This window comes from Castor canadensis, chromosome 7, assembly GCF_047511655.1.
Source record: "Castor canadensis chromosome 7, mCasCan1.hap1v2, whole genome shotgun sequence".
NCBI lineage: Eukaryota > Metazoa > Chordata > Mammalia > Rodentia > Castoridae > Castor > Castor canadensis.
The window spans coordinates 131,028,214-131,054,198 of record NC_133392.1 but is presented as its reverse complement, the minus strand read 5'-3'; the positions used below and the strand labels follow the sequence as shown (position 1 = coordinate 131,054,198).

At 35.9% G+C, this 25,985-nt stretch overlaps 1 protein-coding gene across 4 annotated transcripts in view; it reads right to left on the bottom strand.

Annotated features, from left to right (window-relative positions):
- Foxj3 (forkhead box J3) overlaps window positions 1–25,985 on the bottom strand; it is a 128,058-nt gene that overhangs the window by 7,690 nt on the left and 94,383 nt on the right. For 3 of the 4 annotated variants that reach the window (XM_074080432.1, XM_074080431.1, XM_074080433.1), the window contains 6 exons: window positions 20,772–20,873; window positions 11,295–11,423; window positions 7,177–7,351; window positions 4,858–5,274; window positions 951–1,052; window positions 354–545 (listed from right to left, as the gene is read on the bottom strand). In XM_074080432.1, coding sequence (XP_073936533.1) covers window positions 354–545; window positions 951–1,052; window positions 4,858–5,274; window positions 7,177–7,351; window positions 11,295–11,423; window positions 20,772–20,873 — 1,117 coding nt within the window. The remainder of the gene's footprint in view (window positions 1–353; window positions 546–950; window positions 1,053–4,857; window positions 5,275–7,176; window positions 7,352–11,294; window positions 11,424–20,771; window positions 20,874–25,985) is intronic. The other variant, XM_074080435.1, reaches the window with a different exon arrangement.

Genomic DNA, 25,985 nt, shown 5'->3' with positions numbered 1-25,985 from the left:
AACTAGGATTATCTGTGCAAGCCACTGCACCTGGCCCTCATAACTATGTTCTTACAGAAACCTAAGTAGCTTTAAGACATTTACTTACTTGATAACAATAAAAGATTAAAGATCACAAAGGAAAATTAATTGTACATAATAAAATAATTATATAAGTTACAACAGAGTAATCCCATTAACTCAATTTTTCTAAGTTATACCTTCCATATACAAATTATTTGCTACCACTCAGTTCTTAACAATGAAAAGAGGTAAATCGATCACTGTCACCCTTAGCAACATACCAAGTTGCCTAAGACAGTGAATTTCATATAAAATGAGAGAGAAAATCGGGGAGATATGTATGCCCATACCTGTTCCAATGTGTTGAGAAGGTTTTGTTGGATGCATGGCACCATGACAAACATTTTGCTGAACATTACTCTGTGAGTGGATAAGGCCAGTTTGTGTAAAGAACTGATTAAGAGAAGAACAGAGATCAGCAAACTGAACCTGATCTAAAGACCAATTCTTGAGATCTGCCTGTCTCATACTTTCCATCAGACCTATAAGGAAAACATTTGAAATATGGTTAACACTGTTCTGTAAACATTGCAAAGAAAACAGCAAGACATAACTTTTTTTTTTACATTTCTCAAAATTTCTACTGGCTCATTTCATATTACAGTAGTGATTTATCCATGCAATGAAGAATGATATTTTAAGATTATCCAAACTCAATTATTTTAAATATTGCCCAATCTCTTTCAGAAATCTCATCTGTAACTTTCTGCTATATCAACTGGCAAATATTTTATTATGAATTTTACAATTCTTCTTAAGCACATAAACAACTGCGAAAGATATGCCTTTACATAAGATGATGTTTATTTCTACCACAAAGAAACTTATAATCTTCGAGAGAAGACAGGATCATATTTGTTTATATGACAAAAGGAACCAATACTAACCTTGAAACTGTGAAAGGTCTACATCTGACCAATTTACACTGCTGGCAATTCGACAGCTTTCTTTTAGCATATCAAGTGTTGCATACCAATCGTTTGAAACACCTATAAAGTAATATTGACAATACTGTAATTCTTAGATTGTGAAAGTTTGAAGAACAGATTAAGGAAAGACAATGAGCTGCCCTTATTCCTGACATCAGCTGATACCTGTTTGGTCTTTAAAAGAAACTTGTACCCATTTTATCAGGTATTGAGGTCATCTGCTCTGTGAGACCAGCAGAAAGGTTACCATTTCTCTGCATTTTACAAATAAAAGAAACTGAACCCAGAGAGGTGGCATAACTTAATAAGATCTCTGCAATGAATCTAAGACTTGAATGCAGGTCTTCTAATCTTTAGGTTAGCCACTTGCAAATTGCTTTATAAAGTCAAATCTGTTGTTCTTTTCATTTGAACAGTACAAATGAATGAGTGAGGAGGAAAAGTCATACAAATCAGTATTTCTCCCTATTTAAAGTTTCATTTTCCTGCTTTGTTATGACCCTAAAAGGTAGATTTTTCATAACTTCTAAAGGAAGGCTCCCATTTAGAAGCAAAATACAGTATAACTTAATGCACTGACTTAAGAGAGATGGATCAAATCACATGGCAAGAGTAGATGCTTCCTACAAGACAATCTAAAGAGAGAAAAATGCCACAGCATAGTCCTCCTGCCAAGGTAGAAGAGGAGAGGAATTGAGCTTCTGTGAGAAATGCTGGTGAATTCGGGTCAGGACATTTCTTGTCAGGAATGGTATCCTCTGAGTGACATTATTAGAAAAGTTTAAGACTCCATCGCATGTTATGTCAATAAAGTGGCCACCAGTCGGGAGCCATGGGGCAAGAATTGCCCTTCCTCTGTTATAACAGAGGACAAAAATTATCCATTCGGTGATTACTGCCAAGTTACTCTGTTTTTAGGATCACTCCTAGATGGATGAACTACTGGCTCTTTGCTACAGCCAAAGACAACTTTTAGTTGTATCAACTACTGGCTGCTTGACTTACAAAATTCTGCCAATTATAGATTTTTAAAAAAACAAATAACATGACCCTACCCTCAAGCAATTCATAATTAAGGGAAAAATTTGAGGGAGGGGAGAAAACAAATGCTCCAAAGAACAACAACATTCAAGTCTATCAGACGCATATCCTCTATTCCAGGTAAGAAAACCTATGGTTAAAGTCACCTAGTAATAAAATACCCAAAGCAGGACTAGAATCTAGATATTTTGAAGTAAACATAACATAGTTAGTCAAAAGGCCAGGATATCACAAAAACCCAATGAAACAAAGTTACGCCAGGAACTAGGGCACTCTTACCATAATTAACTTTTTTCCTTGGGGCTGGTGGGAAGGGGACTCCTTTAATAAACCTTGACCTGGTAATAAAGTAACCTCTGCAGACAAGAGTAGGTGGGCAAACCCTACCCATTCAATAAATGTCTGCTGATTTTAGCCCTTTTAGATAACTGGTGTTAAACCCAGTCCTACCTGTAATTGGCAGTTGGATCTTGAGCAAACTACTTCACTCCTTTGAGTTGTACTCTTTCTGTCTATAGAATGTGGCAATTTATATTTGATTTGGAAGGACAATATGAGATAATGTATCTATATTGCCTGGTTATATGAGACATTCAAACAACTTCCATTCCTTCCTGTTCCTCTCATTCCTTACCAATTAAAGACAACCTGCTTAATCCCATCTTACAAATCTGAAATGTGAAATTCACAGGGATGAATTATTATCACAACCACAGTGATTATTCTTAACTTCCCGGGGTGGAAGTTTATTCTTCTCTATAAGCTACCACTGGCAAAACTGATTGCCACGAGTATGTCATTCATTAATAGTACTTTTTTTTTTCCCTGCCCTGGTATCATTAAATTTAATGAAAAGGTAGATATGACTAAAGCCAGAGACTTTTAGCAACATTCAATCTCTAGTCATTAGCCGAACAGGCTTAAATTTCTGAAGATTGTATTGTTATAAAAAAGCAGGCAATAGTAATTGACTTGTCCCTAAAAGAGTTTAATTTTGTTATTATATAACTTTTTCTCTAAAAAAATTGTTTCAATTTTATTCTGAACCTACTTAGAATTAGTAACCAGGAAAACAAAATCAACTGTTAAGGCCAAACAAAAAAAAAATTGGAATATTTGTTTGATGGTTTTAAAGTATGCATTAGATTTTGATTATTTTTGGATAAAGTAAGACAAACAGTAATAAGAAATACTTTGAAGCTTGGTTTAATTTCAGATTTTAAGGCTCCAAATAACTTTATGGATAATTCTGGGCAGACAGGGTAGTGTGACATTAACATTTATCAAAGATGAACTAAGTTACAGGGACCTTGCTATGCATTTTCATGCCTTCTTTCATTCTCCCTCCAAAACATTATACTCTCTCCATTTTGTAAATATGAAACAGCTCCAGAAAAGTTTAAGTTTTTATAGCAAAGACACAACGTAAGAGATAACATATACTAAGTTCATTTCTGGACAATAGTTCAAGTGCCCAAAACAATGGTTAATCTTTAATTGGGGAATAAGAACTAACACTGTCTAGTATTTAGAAATTCTCCCTCCAGAATAAAAATCTCATCAGTGACATAACTGGTAAGAAGTTAGACAAGCAAGCTGAGGGAAGAACCTGCACTTTCTACAACTCCACCTTGCAGTCTGTGCCCATGGCATCCTCTTGGAGTTCCAAATACAAATACTGCCCATCTGCCTATCCTTTGAGCAATGTCAGTTAAGCACCTCATCAGAAACCATCAAGACCTATCTTAAGAGCATCAGCTACTGTTTTTTGTTTTTTTTTTTTTTTTTGAGGGGGTGTATTTTTTTGAGGTCCTGTGTTCAGTTGCTGGGGACTGAACACAGGGCCTGGCACATGCTAAGCCAGCACCCTACTATAGCTCCAGCCTCAATTTTTTTTTTTAAAGCAGGATATCAAGTGGTTTCCCCTGCTTTGCAACCTGTCATTCTACAAGATGAAATACTTGGCAGGAGAAAGCAAAGAGGAGAAACACATAGGAATACTTTAATGAAAATCATTAGTCTAGGCATTTCATATTTGTATTCTCAATATCCTTACAATACTATATACTGGTATTTTGACTCCATATTTAATAGATGAGGTACTTTTAAAAAAGCTAAAATAAGTAATTTTTAAGCCAGGTATTGTCAAGCACTTGGGAGACTAAGGCAGGAAGATAATAAGTTTGAAGCCAGCCAGGGAAGTTACATATCACAACCCTGGTTCAAAAAAATCTTAAAAAAGCAGGCCAAGTGTGGTGGATCACACCTGCAATCCCAGCTACGCAGGAAGTGAATGTAGGAAGATCTTAGTCTGAGGCTGGCTGGGGCAAAAGCATGAGACCCTATCTGAAAAATAAACTGAAGCAAAAAAAGTTGGGGGAATGGCTCAAGTGACAGAGCACCTGTCTAGCAAGTGCAAGGCCCTGGGTGCAAATTGTAGTATCCTCCCCCCCGCCGCCAAAAAAGTAATTTTTTCAAGGTCAAAAGAACACAATGGGGATTCAAAAGCAGGTGTGCTTCTTTTATAACCATACTGCATCAGACTTTGCATTCCACTCTTCTTTTAAATGCTTACTAGAAGCAGCAGCAAGAAAGACAACACAAGTATTAAAAACCAAAACCTGCAAGAGTTGCTGAGTTTGCATTTGTTGTCCAATAAATTTTAATCAAGAAAATCTCTATGTCACATATGGATTAAATGAGTTACAATTTTAGGAATACAGCAAGAAAATGGGTAAAAAAGGTTTCAGTAGTAAATACCGTATGAAGCTCAAATAACAAAGGACAGATCTTAATTCACAGTTAGTCAGACACAAAAACTTACCAGAATTACAGGATACCTGTTGTGGGGGTGGTGGAGGCTGATGTGTTAACGTCTGATGCTGATGGTTGGGATGATGTTGTATGTGCTGATGTGGAGAGGGGTGCTGAGTGTGAGGGGGCTGAAGCTGGCTGTGTTGCTGTGGGTGCGGTGCTGGGTGCTGGGGACGCTGTGGATGCTGTGATAAACCATGCGGTCGATGGGGCGTATGTGGAGACGGCTGTGTGTGCATCTGGGGGTGGGAGAGTGAGACTTGTGCAACTGAATTAGTGCCCGTGGTGTTGAGGCTGCTGCCATGACTGTTAGACAGGCTGCTTTGGTTGCTGTGTGGGTGAGAGCTCACTGTACTGCTAGGAGAGTGCTGATAGGAACACGAAGTGTGGGACTGCTGGGAAGACTCAGAAGGGATGTTCATCAAACCTAAAAACAGTCAGAGAGAGCAAGATCATTTACAATCAGATTTCAGTTGTATTTTATAACAAAAGTTCAAAATTATTTACAGAGCAAAGGCATATGTCAGGATGCAACACCAGTTCAGCTTAACAACAAGCATTTATGGAACATCCACCACACACTGGGTTCTGGGGTTACTGAGAAGGTAAAAAACATTCCCTGCCTTTGAGTAGTGCATAGTCTAGTGAAAGAGACAGACATTTAACAAATTATGTCCAATGACATAAGTACTAAAGCAAAAGTTCACAAATGATTACTTTGTTCCTTATCTGTTTGGCCAGGAAGGATCTAGAGATATAACAAAGCCTTCCTTAGAAAGACAGCGTTTGAGTTAAGTCTTGAAAGCTGAGTAAGGGTTAGGGGAAAAGTGAGATGGTTCTGTATAGACATGAAGCCCAAGGCTGCGAATGAAGGGTAAAGAAGAAATAAAGTCTCACTACTCCAAAATCTTTAAGCTCAGTGTGACTAAGCAAAGCAAAATGGCCATCTCCATTATTCTTCCATCACTCTGATGGAACATTCCTGAGACATGTATAGGCTGGGTGTTAAAGTGCACACTTCATAGCAGCAAATATTAAGGTATTAAAGCCTCTGCACAGCGATCCTCTAACTTGGCAAAGTATTTAACCTCTGTGAACTACCTCTGAATAGACACAGTAACAATACCTGCTTCACAGGTGGCCATTAGTGCAAGTGCAAGAGCAGCTAAGTAAATGTTAGTTACTATGATGATGATTAGGCCAGAAGTACCTAATGTTAAAAATAATGTACGTTTGGTATGCAGGTAATTAGTAAATCTCACTACAACATTTGGTTCTATTAACTAGGGTATTTTCATATCCCAAAGGATGGGCCATACAATTTTCTGCAGTACCAGACATAAAGAATTTTATTTCAGCCAGGGGGAGGGTGGCTCATGCCTATAATCCTAGTTAATTCAGGATGCAGAAATCATGAGGATAGCAGTTTGAAGCCAGCCCTGGGCAAACAGTTTGACCCTATCTCGAAAAAAAAAAACATCACACAAAAAAAGGGCTAGAGGAGTAGCTCAAGTGGTAGAGTGCCTCCCTAGCAAACATGAGGTCCTGATTTCAAAACCTTAATTTTTATGAAAAAAAATTCCACAAAACAGTGTCAGTCAATAAAGGAATTAAACTTTTCAGCAAAGATAAAATTGTTCTCATACTTATTATTAACAGCAAAATTGTCCTTGAGTGTACTGAAAGAATCTTAAAACTTGTTTGGGAGTTAGACATAGAAGAGTGCATTTAGGGGTGAAACAGTAAGATAAAATAATAGTTCTTAGGTTGAGACCTAACACTGCATTTCAACTAAAATTACTTTTAGAATTAAAATCTGATTTAAGTATGCTGTATGCAATTAATGACCCAGAACTTAACACTAGCTAACAGATACACATATAAGTGATACCGCTTATAAATGATACACATACTATCACCAACCTGGTGTTACTATATTCTGAAGCTACCTCTTTGTTAATACCAAAAGCATGTCCCATCTATTCTTGTGGTGCAATATACACCACTCAAATGTTTCAAACATCACTAATTAATCATGGCTGTTTTTCCCACATGGCATAGATGCAGTGTCAGAATTCTTCAACAGTGTTCCAGGACACCCTAGTAATCAAGTAAAATAGAAATGATGCAAGATGAAATTAATTTGCCATTCCTGTGCTATAGTATAAATATATACAGGACACAGTAAAGGCACAAAGGGTGTCATTATCCAACTCTAATCATGACAGTGTTCTCAAATTAAGGAAGTATATCAGTTGATGTGTGAAAATAGTTAAAACAACATTTAAAAATAAATATTTGTTACAAAAAGAGATACTAAAAAAATCACCTTGTTGACTAAGTGACTGCTCAAAAACTGACTTATAAAGGCTCCGAAATGAGGCACTAAGATCTTCAAAATTATATTCTGTGAAGAGTAGTTGCTTGTCTCGTTCTGGAAGGTTGTACTGTGGCTGCTGTTGAGGAGTTAGTGACTGAGAGACTGGTTCTGGATGATTTGTTACCTAACAAAAGAAAACACAAAGAACTCAATGGCTCTGTATTACAATTGGTCTGTTACATCACATATATAACTTAAAGTATTTTAGTGTCAATGCTGGAATCCAAAAGAAATAACCTGTCTGTGGCTTTCCCATCCTCTACCCGGATACAATTTTATGTACACAAAGAGAAAAATCATTACTGTGGATCTTGAGAACCAAAGAAATCTAATCCAACTTCCACGTTCATAGAAGAGGGTAAAGAATCCAAAGAAGCTAAATGACTTGCTGAAGATGATACAATTAAGCAATGAGTTAGGGCCTGAATCCTACTTTCTGCAGTCTTCATTTTTATTTCTATAGAATTCCATCCCAAACTGTACCATACTATAAAACTACTAACATTGCAGGCAGTTCTTCAATTCACCTTTTCCTATAAAAGTTCAAATACTGTGAGTATGGTCAACAGATACGTGGCACTGCCCAAAGCAGTACTCTTCATTTCTAGAGAAATTTTCTTAAAAGGAAAGAAACTGAAGAGAAATAAAAAATGAAGAAGTAAAAGCCAAAAGACAGACTGGGGTTGTACCTCAGTGGCAAAGGGCTTGGCCAACATGTATAATACACTCCTGGGTGTAATCCCCAGTATCTTCTTCCTATGCACCCCCCCTTCCAAAACCCAAAATAGAAAATGAACAAAAAACCCAAGAGATCCCAAGGAAGAGACAATATATTAGGACCTTGAGCTACACAAGAAGAAGGGAAACAACAAAAACACCTGAAAAATAAGATTAGTAAAAGACAGTTGTATTTCTTAAAGATTGTATGAAAAGGCAGAAAGCTACCATTTGTTTAGTATTTTGAAAATTAAGGTCTGAACACTCACTGAAAATTTACATAGCCATTTAAAATGATGCTCATAAGGAGTGCAAAAGCATAGGAAAATATGAATTTTATATTAGGGGAATGGCTACACCACTGGTACTGGTGATTTTACACATCACCACACAGAAAACACAGGCAGGGCTCAATGACAGAATGACCTCACCTTGGTAGAACACCTTGTGATTATTTTGGAACATGGGATGACAACTGGTCTTATGAAGAGCAAATTCTCATTTGCCCTCCTAATTGTGTGAGGCAGCCATGGGACAGCTTTTCTCCATGTTTCTCATCTGCTTCCCAGTTTCAGTGAGTCATGGATCTAACTTTCTGCTTCACTTTCAGACAGAGTATAGCTGCAGTTCATAAAACTGCTTAGATGTAGTATGGAATCTGTTCCTCCACTACAGAGTGATCCACTACTTGTGTGGAGTCTGTCGTGTAGATCTTCTGGTTTGGTACTGTCATGTGAAATACAAGGGACTGATACCATGCTCACCTGGCTTATACTGTGTATTACTCATACAGATTATATACTTAAAAGTCTTAATTAGATTTTAGTATATATAAGTAATGAAACTGTTTTATTCCATGTGGTCTCATTGTCCTTCCAGACTCAATCTATGGATATGTGATAAGCCCAACCAGCAGCAGCCACTGCCCTGTTGCTTAAGAACTACTTGACTATTCGACATCTTGTTGTTAAATGAAAAATAGTGGACTACATGTGTAGTTTTCAATAGGGGAATTTAACCCACATATGTAAAAGACATGTTAGTTCTTACTTCTGTCACCTACCTCTATAAATGCTTCTTTAATTTTTATTTTTTTATATCTTGTGATATTGAACTCTGTTCTTGGATTTCTATTGGGCTTGAATTTTTTACACTTTTTAAAAGCTATTTAAAATCATTAAACGTTTGTTTAGTTTGCACAACATCATTATCAAGTCTTTAATTTTAGGCCCTCCATATTAACCGATCACAAGTCAAAAATATTCAGAGGGAAAAAAAATACCTGTGTCTCTACTGAACAGATTTTTTCCCTTGTCATTATTCCCTGAACTATTAATATAGTATAACTGCTATTATATCACATCTACATTGTATTAGGTATTGTAAGTAATCTAAAGATTATTTTAAAGCATATGAGGATGCACGGAGGCTACGTGCAAACACTACATCATTTGATATAAGGGACTTAAGCATCATCTGATTTTTGCATCTACAAGGCAGGGAGAGAGGTAGTCTTACAACCAATCCCCCACTGAGGGACGAAGACTACATAGTTCCTTGGTATCTGCGAATCCATGATTCCAAGGATATAATCATTGAGGGAAAATCACGAATGTTCAAGATGCATAGAGTTCAGTACTGTATTGGATGCTTGATTCATTTTTCCCATGATACTGTCCAACTTCCACTGAAGACATGACACCTTTCAACAAATTTAAAATTTTTACTTACATTAAGCACATTAACTTTTACCTTGCTTTTTTGGGCACCATTTGCTTTCTTAGAGACATTTTCACAAAATTAAGGGCAGGGAAACACTCAGATCACACAACAATTTAAAACACAATTGATGCTACTGATTTATGTGCAATGTGCACGTCAGAGTTGAAAATTTTTATTTGACCATGCTTAGTCAAAACCACATGTAATAAATCTGCAAATAAGATAGGTTTACTATAATTTTTTCAGGAAGACCTGTATACATATCAAAGAACATCGGTTTTTTGTTTGTTTTGAGATGGGGTCTCGCTATGCAGGTCAGGCTGGACTCCAAATCCAGCTTGCAATACTCCTGGCCTCAGCCTTGAGAATGCTGGGAGTGTGTATCATCCACACCAGGCCTTCAAATATAAATGACAATTTGGATGAGCTTAACTTTTGTTATTCCAAACCTAGTCCCTGAGAACTCTGTATCATGTTTCATTTCTTCAGATATTTAGTATTACTGAAGTCTGATTTGTTTCTTTATGTGTAACATATTTCTTCTGCCAGAGAATTTACATGGGCAATTCCTTTTGAAAGTTTTAAATCTGCTATAATGTCTCTAAGTGTAGGCTTTTTACTCAATTTTTCCTAGACCTCCTTTTAAATCTCTGTTACTTCTGAAAACTGCTTCTGTACCAACTTTTCTGATTTCTTCTACAGGACACCTATAACTCTTAGTTCTCCATATTGCTCTTCTTTTATGTGATTTTTATTTCCTTTTCTGTTTCTTCTGCGTTGAGAAATTTTTTTTCCAGAGCACTTAGAGCAGTTTTGCAGAGTCAACTTTCTTTTTTCTTACATTCAACATGAACTTTAATTCTGCTCTAAGTTTTTATTTCCCTTGTGTTATTTTCTGTTCTCAGGTCCCTCCCTTTGTATCTTTGTCTTCTGTGGGTTTTTTCTTATTTACTCATTAAGGAACAGGAAGTAACTGGTGAGATCAAATTTACACTGATGAACAGTGTGATGTTCAGTCTTGGGCTTTGTTCTTTGCCCATTGGTAAGGGTAATAGTCAGATTGTTTGGAAAAAAAAAAAGTGTCAGATAAAAGGAGCAAGAATAGTTATATACAGGTTTCATAGCTTGTTTCCCAGGCTAAACTAAAAAAATATAAGTAGCTAAGAACTGGATACCAGGTCACCCTAACTTTGGGGTTTATAGAATCATTTTCTCAGATCTAAAGTTGGAAAACAAGTTAACACATACATCTTCTAAGCTTTTTTCCCCAGAAGCATAAAATATAAACTATGGCTCCCTTAGAATAAAGGACAATTTTTTTCTCTACTCTAATTATTTTTCACTTAGACAAAGGATAAAGTGATCAAAATATGCAACATATATTTGTATCCTTATACTCAAGGTAAGACTAAACTGTCTCACATTCACACACAAATAATTGTCTAGTAAATACATAAAGGGAAAATAGCAAATTAAAACACTCTATCAAAGTAAAAGTCTGCTCTATTTACTAAGCTGATGAACTGATTAGTGAGAAATCCAGGCATTCATTTTTTATTTGCATTTCAGTTGGTTTATATAGCACTAAATGAATATCCAACGAAAAAGCTAACTTCACCAAGACTTACCGGTGTGTAACTATGCACACTTCCAACACTATTCAAATTAACAGATGCTAAACTCTGGTCAGAGAGACTGTTGTTAAGGCTACTGCGTGGGCTATCACTACCATCCTGATCCGTGTTGTACAATGTTACCTAGAATGAAAAGAAAAGCAACTGAGTAAGCCGTTTCTCTAATACAGTACTTTTATTTAAAAGTAAGTCTACAAAAATACAACCAAGCAAGCATATGGCAAGAAGACAAAAGATCAGTGGTTTAGCTGGGCTCAAGCAGCTCATGTCTGTAATCTTAGCTACTCAGGAGGCAGAGATCAAGAGAATCATGGTTTGAAGCCAGGCTGGGCAAGTAGCTGGGCAAATAGTTCGCGAGACATACCTTGAAAGTACCTAACACAAAAAGGGCAAGATGTAGGCTCTAAATTCAAGCCCCAGTACTGCAAAAAAAAATCAGTGGTTTTTCCTTTGGCATTCATCCCTAGTTCCATGGTACTTAGTACTAATTCCATGTTCACCATGAAATAATTTTCTCAATGCTTTCAAACTAAAAGACATGTGTCTAGAAGTATTTAAATTCAACTTATTAGGTATGATTAGTTTAATACACATTTACTAAGAGAAGATTATAGATTTTTACTGTTAAATATTTCTAAAATGCATAAATTTATTTTTGCTTAAGCTTTAAGCAAAACTAGGCATCAAAAAAGTATACAAGCAAAAAATACTAGATTAAAAATCACAAACAGCTGGTCTGTGGTGGCTCACACCTGTAATCCTAGCTATTTGGGAGGCAGAGATCAGGAGGACCACAGTTTGAAGCCAGCCCAGGCAAATAGTTCACATGATCCTACCTTGAAAATACCCAACACATAAAAGGGCTGGCACCATGACTCAAGTAGTAGAGGGTCTGCCTAGCAAGCGTGAAGCCCTGAGTTCAAAACCCAGTATCAAAAAAAAAAAAAAAAAAGATGCATCATAGTGCTTATGATGCTGAAAACTGGGAATGTATCTATTCAACATATTCATAAAGTCACAGATATATAACCTAACTTTTCTAACTTTTACAAATAATATGCTGATATACACATTACATGTAGTTAACTGGCAGGGTCTAAGGAACTCCTGTAGACTTTTAAGGTGTGTTTTTAGTGCTTCAGTTTGTCTATAATAAACATTATAACTCTGAACTAGAAACCAAAAATTGGGGATGGGGGAGGGTATTTCTGAAACAGAAAAATACCCTTAACTGTCTTTCAAGGAACTGATCAAGTTCTGCTACCAACTTTTCTTTCCTACTTCTACGAGAACAATTAATACATTTGGTTTTATTTATAGCAAATTTTTATCCATTAGTAGACTGTTACCTTCTTGCATTCCCAATAAGTAAAAACAAACAGTATAGTGCTTTCTGCTCAGGATACAGTCAACAAATATTTGCTGAATTTAGTAACCAACTGACCATCCTTCTGTCTATACTAAAAATAGAGTTATGCTCAATGCTCACATTTGCCAAGAGGCTGAATACATGGAAAACTAGGCATATGTCTCTATACTCAAGGTGAAAACTAAACTGTTTCACATTAATATTAGCTAGAAATAATTGCCAAGGAATCACCCAAGGAAAAAGGTATAAGAAATCATATGAAGGAATAAAGAAAATTCTAGGAAAGATTTTTCTGGTTAACACTTTCAATGCAAATTTCATCAAAATCAGCTTTATGGGCCCCTACAAATAATTAAAAAGCTAGAAAACAGTATCAACAAATTATTTTCTTAATTGCTCATTCTCTCCTGTCCATGCTCAATCATTTATCATTCAAGCCAGAAATACTCTCTATCATTTTGGACAACTTCTCTTAACTTGTTTTAGAAATAGGATCAACATTTTTAAAATGAAATGTAAAAGAGAATAAATTGCACACATTTTATTTCAAAATGGACATACCTATGTGATCACTACCAAATCAAAGTAAAGAACAGCAATTCTCAAACTTTTATTTTACACCCCTGAAAAAGTCTCAAAAATTAAGGAGCCAGGAAGTTTTTGTTTATATTGATATGCCTATCAATGACTGACATATTAGAAATTAAAACTTAAATTTTAAAAATCTAATTCATTTAAGTTGGGCATCAGTGGCTCATACCTATAATCCTAGCTACCAGGGAGGTAGAGATCAAGAGGAACACAGTTCGAGACCAGCTCAGGCAAATACTTTGAGAGATCCTATCTCAAAATATCTCCTACCCCCCCACAGTAAAAAGGGCAGGCGAAATGGTAGAGCATCTGCCTAGCTGCCATGAGGCCCTGAGTTCAAACACCGTACCAAAAAAATAAAACACAATAAAAAAGCAATTCATTTAAAACAATGAAACTTAATATATTATAATTTATGATTATAGTAACAAACCCTATTACATATTAAGATACAAATTCCCCCCAATAAATAAGTAAAATGAAAGAGTGGTATACTGCTCTACATTTTTATGAGTCTCAATGCCTGCTTAAATAGGAAACAGATTCTCAAAGCTGCTTCCAATTAGTCCGTTGCAATGTGTTGTTTGAGCAGAAGCATAGAAAGCAAACTTGGTAAAGACAGCAATGCTTCAATAAACTGGGTAACTGTGGATAGTCTTCTTTGATAGCACAGCAAAACATACAAGTAGTAACTTTTTAAACAAGAGCCGCCATGTGGAATGTGAAAGCATGGCAATAAACATTTTAAACTGTGCTCCTTTAAAACCCACTATTCAACATTTTTTTTTTTTTGTGGTACTGGGGGTTTCAACTCAGGGCTCTATGCTTGTGAGAGAGACGCAAAGAGGCCCCTTGAGCCACACAACTCCCCCCCACCCCCCAGCCCTTTTTACTCTGGATATTTTGGAGATTCAGTCTTGCTTTTTGTCCAGGCCAGCCTGGACCACAATCATGGACCAATTTTAAACTTCCTGCCATCTCTGGAACAACAGGCCACAAGCCATCATCCCATCTTTTTCCAGTTGTGATGGGGTGGGGGGTGTCTTTCAAATTTTTTTTTTGCCCAGGCTGGTCTGGAACCACAATCCTTCCAATCTCAGCCTCCCAAATTGCTTGGGATGATAGGCACTCACCACCACGCCCAGGTATAGGTTGTGATGGGGTCTCCCGAACTCCCTGCCTGGTCTAGCTTTGAACCATGATGCTCTAGATCTCAGCCTCCCAAGTAGCTATGATTATAAATGCCCAATAGTCCTTTGTTTTTTGTTTGTCTGTTTGTTTGGTGATACTGGGGTTTGAACTCAGGGGCTTGAGCTTGCTAAGCAGAGGCTCTACTATTTAAGCCACACCCCCAGACTCTTTTGTTTTAGCTATTTTTCAGACAGGGTCTTGTGTTTTTGCCTGGACCAGTCTCAGACAGTGATTATCCCACCTACAGCCTCCCAAGTCTGAGATTACAAATATGCTCCACCACACCTGGCTTATTTGTTAAGACAGGACCCTGCTAACATTTTGCTCAGGCTGGCCTTAAACTGTAATCTTCCTGATCTCTGCCTGAGAAGTTAGGACTATAGGCCTGATCCATATGCATTGGTCACTTGGAAAATAACGATTTCTGTTACTATAATAAACTTCTAAATGTTGACACATTTCATAGTTCAACAGCAAAAAAAAAAAAAAAAACCACTTGTTAACATTACTCCGATCTCATTAGAAATATCTTTTTAATTTATGCATTCTTTCATTCATTTATGTTATGTGTTTATTTAGATATTCAACTATTTATAAATGCATTCATTTATGTAAAAAAAATATCTTTTTAAATACTGGTAAGCTATTAGACTCATTATAGTGGAGTTCCTCAAAATTCTATTTTTTTGCTTAAAAGCTCAAATTTTAACACAGAAAATAGATGCTGTCAACTTTCCCTTAAAGTGACAGATTGCTTTTGTTTATTTCTCTAAGAAAATATAGGCCAACAGCCTGGGCAAAGTTAGTAAGACCCTATCTCAAAACACAAATTATGTCTGGTGGAGCACGCCTATAATTTCAGCTACTTGGGAGGCAGGGGTAGGAAGATCGTGATCTGAGGCTGGCCTTAAGCAAAATTTTGACATCTGAAAATTAAACTGAAGCAGAAAGGGCTGTAGGTATAGCTCAAGTGACAGAGCTCTTGCCTAGCAAGCATGAGGTCTTGTGTTCAAATCCCAGTACTGCCAAAAAAATCAGCCAAATAAATAATCACTGTCAACTACTACGATTCATGAACATTATAGTTTCCAACTTAATCACAAACATTGTGCTTCAGTATGCAAGATCTCCTTTTATGCATTCTGTTCAAGTCATCCCACAGAACACTGAAAAAAAACCTGTAGTGAATGGTCATAAGTACTTTACCAAAGGTATTCCTACATAAAACTGGCCTTCCTTCCTTCAAAATTTGTTTACTTTTCTTTCTTGAACTCAGAGCCTCATGCTTCCTACGCAGGCACTCTATCCCTTGAGCCACACACCCCATCCTTTATGCTTTAGTTATTTTCAGATAGGGTTTCCAGTTTTTGCCGAGGGCCAGACTGCACTGCAATTTTCCCACTTGTGCCTCCAGCATAGATGGGATGACTGGCACATACCACATGCCTAGCTTTTGCTGTTGTTGAGATGGGTCTACCACTTTTTGTGTTTTGGCCTTGAACTGCAATCCTGATCTCTACCTCCCAAGTAGCTGAAAGGCAAGTGTGAGCCACCATGCTTGGCTTAGAACTAGCACTTTTTTAAAAACAAGATTTGTAGCAAATGAAAATACTAGTACATTTCAGTGTCATTGCCTTGAATGTGCTAAGATACCAGCAGGTTTACACACCATTGTTTTTGCCACACCAGTTAAAATACAAATATAAAATGAGAACAGTCTGATCTTATGGTCCCCCTACAAAGCTATCAGTTACCCAGGCATCTACGGACTAACGATTTGACAACTGTTGATACAGTACATCACAGAGCTCCAGGAGTCCTAGTCATCTTCTTCCTAATTACCAAAGTCAGCTGTTCATTCCAAAATCTCCTATTCTACGTAATCACTATATATGGGCTTCTATCAATATTGATTGGTTTTCCTATTTCTGAGCTAATTATAAATGGAGTCATATAATACATGATTTCCTTTTCACAAAGTATTATTTTCTACTGCATTAATCTTTATCATGCCCTCTTTCTATTTTTTTAAATCGTTATATTCTTTTTTTGTCCAATTGAGAATTTTATTCTTTTATCATTTATGTTGAGGCCTCAGATCCACCTAAAATTCATTTTCTAATGATTTTTTCCATTCATATCACACCATTTATTGAAAGACATTACTGAATTCTGCTCGAAAGATGTGTCTATTCTTGTGTCAATACTACAGCTTCAATTATAGTAGGCTTACTCTTGATACTTGGAAGAATAAATTTATTCCTTATCTTTTTCTTCTGAATTATCTCCAACTACTGTTGGCTACTTGTATTCTCATTTACATTTTTGTGTCAGCTTGTCATTTTCTACTTCCCCCAACTCCTCCCTTAAGCATATTAGGATTTTCACTGGGATTACATTAAACCTGAACATTAATTCAGGAAAAGTTGACTTCTTTATAATAGTCTTCTGCATGAAAAGTGTATCTATTTAGTTATATTTTTTTCTCAGTAATTTGTAATAGATTTCCAGGTAGAGTTCATCTTTCATTTAGTCCTAGGTAAATGATGTTTTGAGTGCTAACATAAATATTGTCTTTAATTTTCTGTCTGTGGCTAGTATAGAGAAATACAACTGATTTTTCTAAAATCAAATGCTGAGCTTCTATCAAGAGACCTTATTAAATTTACTTATTAAAATTCTAAGACTTTATCTGTAGGTTCTTTTGAATTTCTATGTAAACAATTATGTCATCTGTGAATAATGACTCCAGCATTTGTGCTTCTTATATCTTCCATGTGTCTATACAACATGTTCAACATGTGTTTTAGCTTTTCCATGAAATAGTCAGAACTGTTTTAATGTTCTTTTCTAAAGTAGTTATACCATCTGTGTCATTTCTGGGTTAGTTTTGATTGCTGATTTCTCCACATTATAGATTGTTTCTTGCTTCTTCTTCACCTGTCTGGTAACTTTTGTAGTTGTTATGTTTTTTTGAGACAAGGTCAACTCACTATATAGCCCAGATTGGCCTTGAACTTACCAGGTAGCCAAGTCCAGTCTCTAACTAACAGTCCTCCTGCCACAACCCAGTAAATTGCATCACAACTGGTCTCTGCCTGGTAATTTTTTACTGGATGTCAGCTACCATGATTTTTTACCTTGTTTCATCCATATACTTTTGTATTAAATGTCTTTGACCTTCTCGTTTGTTCATTATTGAACAAACTTTCTGCTTCACAGACTTCTCTTATTTTTATTAACATCTTCCTCCTTCTTTGGAACTGTCTTTGCTACTCTTTTTCTAGACATTTAAATCATTAACCTTTGTTTAGTCTAATATATGCAATTAAGGCTATTACACTTTACACATCATAGTCTTTTTCCATGTGTGTGCTACTGGGGTTTGAACTCAGGGCTTCAGGCTTGTTACAGGCACTCTATTGCTTGAGCCACTATAACAGCCCAACATATAATAGTCTTTAACGTATCATACTTGTATTTTTCATTGATTCAATATATTTTCTAATTTTTATATTTCTTTGACCTGGGTTGCTTTTTCCTTTGTGGTGCTGACATATGAACCCAGGGCCACATGTATGCTAAGCCAGGCAAGCTTGCAAATTTTGGAGTAATTTTCTGATTATCCTTTTGCTATGACTTCTATCCTTCACTGTATTAGAAAAATGTATTCTCTCTGTATGACAATAGTCTTCTGAAATTTGTTGAGATTTTCTTTGTTGTCTAACACAGATCAATAGTGTATGATTAACTTTGGTAACTATTCTATGTATATAAAAGTATATATTCTGCAACTTTTGGGTTGCATTGTTTGTAAGTCAATTGAGCCAATTTTCCTAATTTTGTGCTTCAAAACTTCTATAACTTTAATGGGATTTTTTGTTTATTGCCTTGATTTTGGTCTGCTTGTTCTCTGAGCTTACAGAGAGACTGTCAAAATTACCACTATGATCAAGGATTTGTCCATTTCTCCTTTAGTCCTGTCAACTTCTGAGGATATGTTATTAGGTGTATACAAATTTATTATATTTTCTCATCAAAATGACCTCTTCATAATAAAACACTTTTTAGTGTCTTTTCACTTAAGATATATCCCTTATAAGCGGCACAAAAAATTGATTTTTTTCATCCAGTTTGATAATCAGTGTGTTTTAAATTGAATCTTGAGTATTTGCATTTTATATAATTCCTACTATAATTAGATTTAAATATTTTATTTTTTTTCCTTTGCACCTGTTTCTTCTTTCTTTCCCTCTCTCTTCTTCCTTACTCCTGTATTGGTCAAAGACTTACTTTTCCTTACACCTGCATATTCTTTTTACTATTTTTTAGAAACCTAGAGCAGTGGTTCAAAGTGGAACGTTGATCATTAATTTATGAAAAATTACAAAAGCTCTGGATGATATTCTCTTCCTCCAAACAGAATTTAGTTTTTCTGCTTACAAGAAGAATATTTGCATTCCAGTCTACAAACAGTTGAGGCTAGTCTATTTTGATTTGTTCTTATTCATGGAACAAAACCATTCTCAGGTAACTTCATACCGTAGAGTATTTACCATGGATTTCTCCTTCTTGAAGACCATGAACTATAATTTTTTTCTCCCCTATTCTGTAAGCCTGATAAATTCTGGTTAGTGAAAATCTACTTTCATTGTGTCTGAGCCCAAACACACAGACTCAGGAGTTAGCAAATGCCTAAGGTAGATACTATTTACAAAAAGCTGAACTCACTCATGAGCTCTTATCTCCTCAAGCCCTAGCTACTTTGTGGCCCCCAAAATACTTTTTGTCTCCCTAGCTCAATGACTGCTCCAGACTGCTGCCCTCTGGCCTCTATGCCACAATCTGAGAATTAGGAAATGTACCAAAGGAAAATCAGAGATGATCTCAATGTATTTGCCTTTTCTCAGGGATTCTCACCTCTGAAATCTTAGTTAACTTAGCCTCCAATATCTCCTCCCTCTTCTTTTTTTGTGTGTATGCATGTAAGTGAAGGAGGAGGGGTATTTCATACATATGTTTGTATGATAGGAGCTATCTCATCATATCTGAAAGAAGTCCAAAAATTCTAGCTCCTTAAGTCATGACATTATTTGGTCATAAAGTCCCAGCATCACCACTTACTAATTGTTTTCTAGTAACTACAGTTGTCTATGCTATTGCTCTCAGCATTTCTTACAGGTTACTATAAAGAACAGTATTAGAGATTTCTGATTCTGAAATATCCACTTCAAAAATTTTACAGTTTAGCTGCTATCATCAGAGATGATTTTTAGACGTATAGCTTTCTAGGTCCTATTCACAAGGCTAGAGTAACTAAGTTTTTAGGATTGTATTGGAATCCTGGGATTGCCACTACCAACAGCAAACACACTTAAATATTCCCCATTCCTAAGTGATTGTGATCATTTCAGTCTGCCATGTGGGAAAAATCATTATTCTACAAATTGGAAATCTGATTATATTAATTGGATTATAAATTTATTTTATGCTTAACTTTCTACAAAGAGATCCTATGAATACTGTATTAGTACAATGGTGTGTGTGTGTGTATGCATGATAAAGTGGGACAGTGACAGGTAAAAATAATGCAAATAAAAGCCAGAAAGAGGAAGAAAGGGTAAAAGCTGGAGGGACAAAGTGAGATCAAGACTGAAAAAGAGTGTGAGTACGAGTATGAGAGGTGCATGGCTTCAAGGTATTCACGGTCTGGTCGGGGAGGATATTGGTGTACAAAACTAAATTAACTGACATACGAGGTTAAGAAATTACTTTTAAAGAAGAGCTATTTGTATCCCACCATGAATACAAAGACCTAGCATTCCAAAAAATGCAGCAGACTATCAAATACAGTTTCTGGTTATGTTCCTGGACTTGGATATCATAAATATAGGTTGATACCATTCCAATGAACTCACTGAGGTTGTCCAAATTATTCACATTATTTATTTTACTGGATTTTGTTAACTCCCTAGAATTCAACAATCTTTTTTCCAACCACATATTTAGAGAGGTCTTAAAACAAATCAATTCAATAAAATACTGGCTCAGAAATTCTATCAGTGGGAAAGGGCAGAGTCAAGAATTTAAATTAGTACAGCTTCCCAGTAAGCACCTTCCAATTTCTCCTAAGAAATATTTTCTTCTAATTTGTGCATACATCCAGAAGATTCTGGATCTAGCTTTCAAACTACCATGTATAGAGTAAGCAAATTTATATCGTCTTTAAACTTGACCATACAGAACTCTATTATCATTATAAAAGCAAATTAAATATATTACTTAAGGACATTTCACAAATGTTTAAAAAATGGAATTACTTTGTTAGTCACAGTGTTGATTGCCAGAGTTGGAGAGGCACTTCCCGATATAATACACTCCATTCCCAAAGAATCTGAATCTATGCTATATGGAGTTGAGGCCTAAAATACAAGAACAAAATAAATAATTATTAGCTCATATATCCAGCAATTGTAACACAGTTTGAAGGGATTCTGAACTCTCTAACATTCAGTTTTGTGCTTTGTTTATGAAAATAAAATAGCTTCTGAAATCCTTTCTACTATATTTTAGTATGCTGACCTTATAACACAAAGTTCACTGTATGCACTGTATGGCTATTCTCTAACAACTCTTTTAATGGGCTTCAGACTGGCTGGCAAATCCTCCTCTGTAGTGGAGGCTGCTAATGGTTCTCTAATATCCACTCTTCCCTTTTCCCTTTTAATAACAGAACTCGATAGTTATCTACTCGTTGCCCAGATAAAGGCCACCTTCCCTAGACTCATTTGCAGCTGTGACAATGTGACTGATGTGTGGCTAAGAAGGATATGAGCAAGTGATACATCTGCAACATGTCTTTGAAAGGAACTTGCTTGTCCTGCAATCTCTCTTTTGCTCTTATTACAAGCTAGAATACATATGGTGGTAGTGGTCTTGGTTAACTGTAAAGCTGAAGGTAATACCCTGGGAAACACTGGAAAAACAAAATTACAAGGAATCTGGACATCCGAATGACCTTGTGGTGTAGAGCTACCTATTCTTTGGACCAAGTCTATCAGTTTGGACTTTTAACTGACCAAGAAAGAAAGCTCTCTGGTTTAAGCCTCCCAGTTTTATTGTTCATATTGTTCTATTTGTTTCAATGAAAAGAGTAAAGGGTACTCTCTTTAAATGCTTAGACGGTCTCAACAGTATAGTACACATTTTTATTTGCAGGAGTACTGACTGTTATTAATAGGCAACAGGAAGTCTAATTAGAAATACAACGCAGAATGTATTTGGATAACTGTTATTACAACAGCCATAAATTCAAATTCTGGACAAAGACAGCATCGATGAATCTAAACTAGATGGTACCAGTCAGTTTCTGAAAGGTCCTTTCTGGAGTCAACCTCACCTACTCAAGTTCTACTTCTAGTAAGGCAGTATAATACCTCTGTAGACCAATTCTGTTATCAGCAACTACAAAATATGGTGGTGAGGAAAAAAACAGCTACCTCCAGACTCTGAAGAACAAATAATATAGACAGATTGTGGACAGAAATCAAAACTTGGAGAGATCAGCATGTTGGTAAATTTCCTATTTTGCTGCCTCTTTGCCCCAAGGTTAAGCAGTAGCTATGAAGTGTGGGCAGCTAAAGCTGTCTTTCTGTCAAAAGGCACTAGAGAAAGAGCCCAGATAAACAGAGTCAGCCACCAAAGAGAGAAGGGACTCCCATGGGAGTGAGGGTGGGAGATCCAAAAGAGATCCCAGGATCCTGAGTATGAAACCCCACAAAAGCCTCAGAATTACCCTTGAGCCATTCAGATACAAATTAGGATTAAATCAGAGCTTAAAGAACCCAATTCAAATTGGAAGCATTGTGCATAGAACATGAGAGAGCCTAACACAATTAGTGCCAGTTAAAATTAAAATATCAATGTTCTACAGAAAATTAAAGCAGAATTCAGTCTGTCAAAGATAATATACATAATGTCCAGGATATAATTCAAAATGACCTTACATATAAATCACAGGAAAATGTAGCCTATTGTCAAGAGAAAAGGTAATCTACAGATGTCCATTCCAAGAAGATGAAGATACTCAAATTATGAAACAAAGATTTTAAAATAGCTATTATAATTACACTCATGAAACAAACAACACCTGAATGAAAACATAGTAAAGGAAATCTCAGAAGATTATTAATAAGAACAAAGTCAAAATTTTAGACTCAAAAAATACAATTTCTAAAAGAAAAAGAATCAGTGGATGGGTTTTACAAGAGAATGGAGATGAGCAACAATCAATAAACTAAAAAATTGAATCAGTAGAAATTATCCAATATGAAGAACAAAAGAAAGATGAAAAAAAGCCAGTATCCGAAAGCTGTGAGACAGTCTAAAAAGGCTTAATGAGAGATTCCACCAAAAAAACTACTAGAATTGATGAATTATTTCAGTAAAGTAGCAGTATACAAAATCAACAAACAAAAATAAGTATTTTTTATACACCAATGATGAATTTGCTATGAAGAAATCACGAAAGCAATCCCATTCAAAATGTGTGCACGCGCACACACACACACACACACACACACACAAAATACCTAGGAATAAATTTGACCAAGGAAATGAAAGACCTCTACGATGAAAATTACAAAGCACTGAAGAAACTGAAGACAACACTAAAAGGTAGAAAAGACCTCCCATGTTCATGGATTGGAAGAATTAATGTTATTAAAATGTCCATACTACCCAAAGGGATCTACAAATTCACTGCAATCCCTAAAAACAGACTCACCTTCTGACTTTGATACACCACTTTTTTTTTCTTTATTATTCATATGTGCATACAAGGCTTGGGTCATTTCTCCCCCCTGCCCCCACCCCCTCCCTTACCACCCACTCTTCCCCATCCCTACCCCTCCACTCCCTCAATACCCAGCAGAAACCATTTTGCCCTTATTTCTAATTTTGTTGTAGAGAGAGTATAAGCAATAATAGAAAGGAACAAGGGTTTTTGCTGGTTGAGATAAGGATAGCTATACAGGGAGTTGACTGATACACCACTTTTGAGCATATATCCAAAGAAGTATAAATCAACGTATAAGAGATACATACTCATCCATGTTTACACTACACACAGTAGCCAAGCTGTGGAATCATCCTAGGTGTCCAACAATTGATGAATGAGTAAAAGAAAATGTGGTGTATGTATATATAAATATACATATGAAACAGTATTATTTGATCATACAGAAAAACAAAATTCTATCATTTGCAGGAACTGGAGATCAATCATACTGAGTGAAAAAAACTAAGTTCGAAAATCCAAATATCACACATTTTTGCTCATATGCCTGAATCTAGGTCTAAAATGAAAATAAGAATAAAAACGGGACATATGAGTGTAAAAGGAGGATTGTCAGGGACGGGGCGAATCAGCAGGAGGAGGAAGAGAGAGAGTATGGGGTAGAGGATGGAATTACAGAAAGAGAGAGAGAGAGAGAGACAGAGAGAGAGAGAGACAGAGACTGAGTGAAGATACCATGATGAAGCCCACCAAATACTGCTTGAAAGAGTGGAGGGGGTTAAGAGAACATAATAGAAAGGGGTGAACTTGTTGAAGGTACACTGTATACATCTATAGAATTTTCACAAGGAAACCCCCTTTGTACGATCATGAATCCTAATTCTAAGAGAGTCACTGCAATCCCCATCAAAATACCAGTGATATTCTTTACAGAACCACAAAATTCATGTGGAAGCACAAAAGACCCGTAATATCCAAAGCAATTATTAACAAAAAGACCAAAGCCAGAAGCATCAAAATACCTTATTTCAAGGTATGACAGAACCACAGTAACAGAAACTGGATGGTATGACATAAGAACAAGACACTTAGACCAATGAAACAGAATAAAGATTCCAGAAATAAATTCACACATCTACACTCAACCAATTTTCAACAAAGGTGCCAAACATTAACTGGACAAAGAACAGCCTCTTTAACATATCGTGCTGGGAAAATTGGATATGCACATGCAGAACACTGAAAATTGACTTCTACATCTCACCTTGTACTAAAACCAACTCAAAATGGATCAAAGACCTTCTCTAACACCTAAAATTCAGAATACTAGAAGAAAACATAGGGGAAAAGGTTCAAGATATTGGTAGATAGAGGCAATGATTTTCTGGATAGGATTTCATATACAAAAGAAACAAAGGCAAAAACTGATAAATGGGATTACATCAAACTAAAAACATTTTGTACAACAGAAACAATCAACAGAGAACACAGATATACTACAAAATAGGAGAAAATATTTGCCAGCTGCTCATCTAACAAAGGGTAAATATCAAGAATGTATAAAGAACTCAAAAACTTTAACAAAAACCAAGTAGTACAATTAAAAGATGGTCAAATGATCATAAATGGTCAACAAATACATGAAAAAATGTACAATATCATTAACCGTCAAGAAAGTACAAATCAAAACAATGAATTACTATCTCACCCCAGGTAGAATGCCTATTATCAAAAAACCAAAACTTAACAAATACTGGTAAGGACTGAGGAAAAAGGAACGGTTCTACACTGCTAGTAGGAATGTAAATTAGAATAGCCAATATGGAAAACAATATAGACGTTTCTCAGAAAACTAAAAATAGAATTTCCATATCATCCAGCTATCCCACCACTGGGTATATATCCAAACAAAATGAAGTCAGCATACAAAAGAGATCTCTGCATACTCATGTTTATCATGACACTATTTATGATAGCTAAGATACGGAATCAGCCTAGATGCCCACTATATGATACATAATATTTAAAGACTGAAATGAATGAAACTAAAGGACATCATGTCAAGTGAAATAAGCCAGACGGAGAACAAGTACTCAATGTTCTCTCTCAAATGTGAAAACTAAAAAAGGAAAAGTATAAAACAAAGAACTGGAATAGAAGACGTAATACTAGGGGCCGAGAAGAGGAACAGAAGGATGGTAATTGGACATGATCAATTCATGATGCATGCATATGTGGGAAATCTCACAATAAATCCTATTAGTAGGTATAATTTTTAAGAAAAGTCTAATAGGTATATATAATTTCCAGAAGGAGAAGAAAGACTACATAGAAGAAGTAATTACTAAAACTATAGAAATTTAGTGACAAACAAATGTGCAAATTTGAGCAGCTCAGTGAATCTCAGTGAATATAACACTCAAGGAAAAATCACACTTAGATACTCTTTAAAATAAAGACAGAAAACAGCCAGAGAAAAAGAACACATTACATACAGGGGAACATCAACTGCAAAATGATTTCTTATCAGAAATGGCAGAAAGCATGATAGTGAACATCTTAAAAGTGCTGAAAGTAAAAATAAAAGTCAATATATAGCTAATATAAATATTCCTCAAGAAGGAAGGCAAAATAAGGACATTTTCAAAGAATGGAAAGATAAATTTGTTGGTAGAAGACCTACACTAAAAGAAAGTTTTTAGGCCAAAGGGAAATTATAACATGGAAAAGACCATGA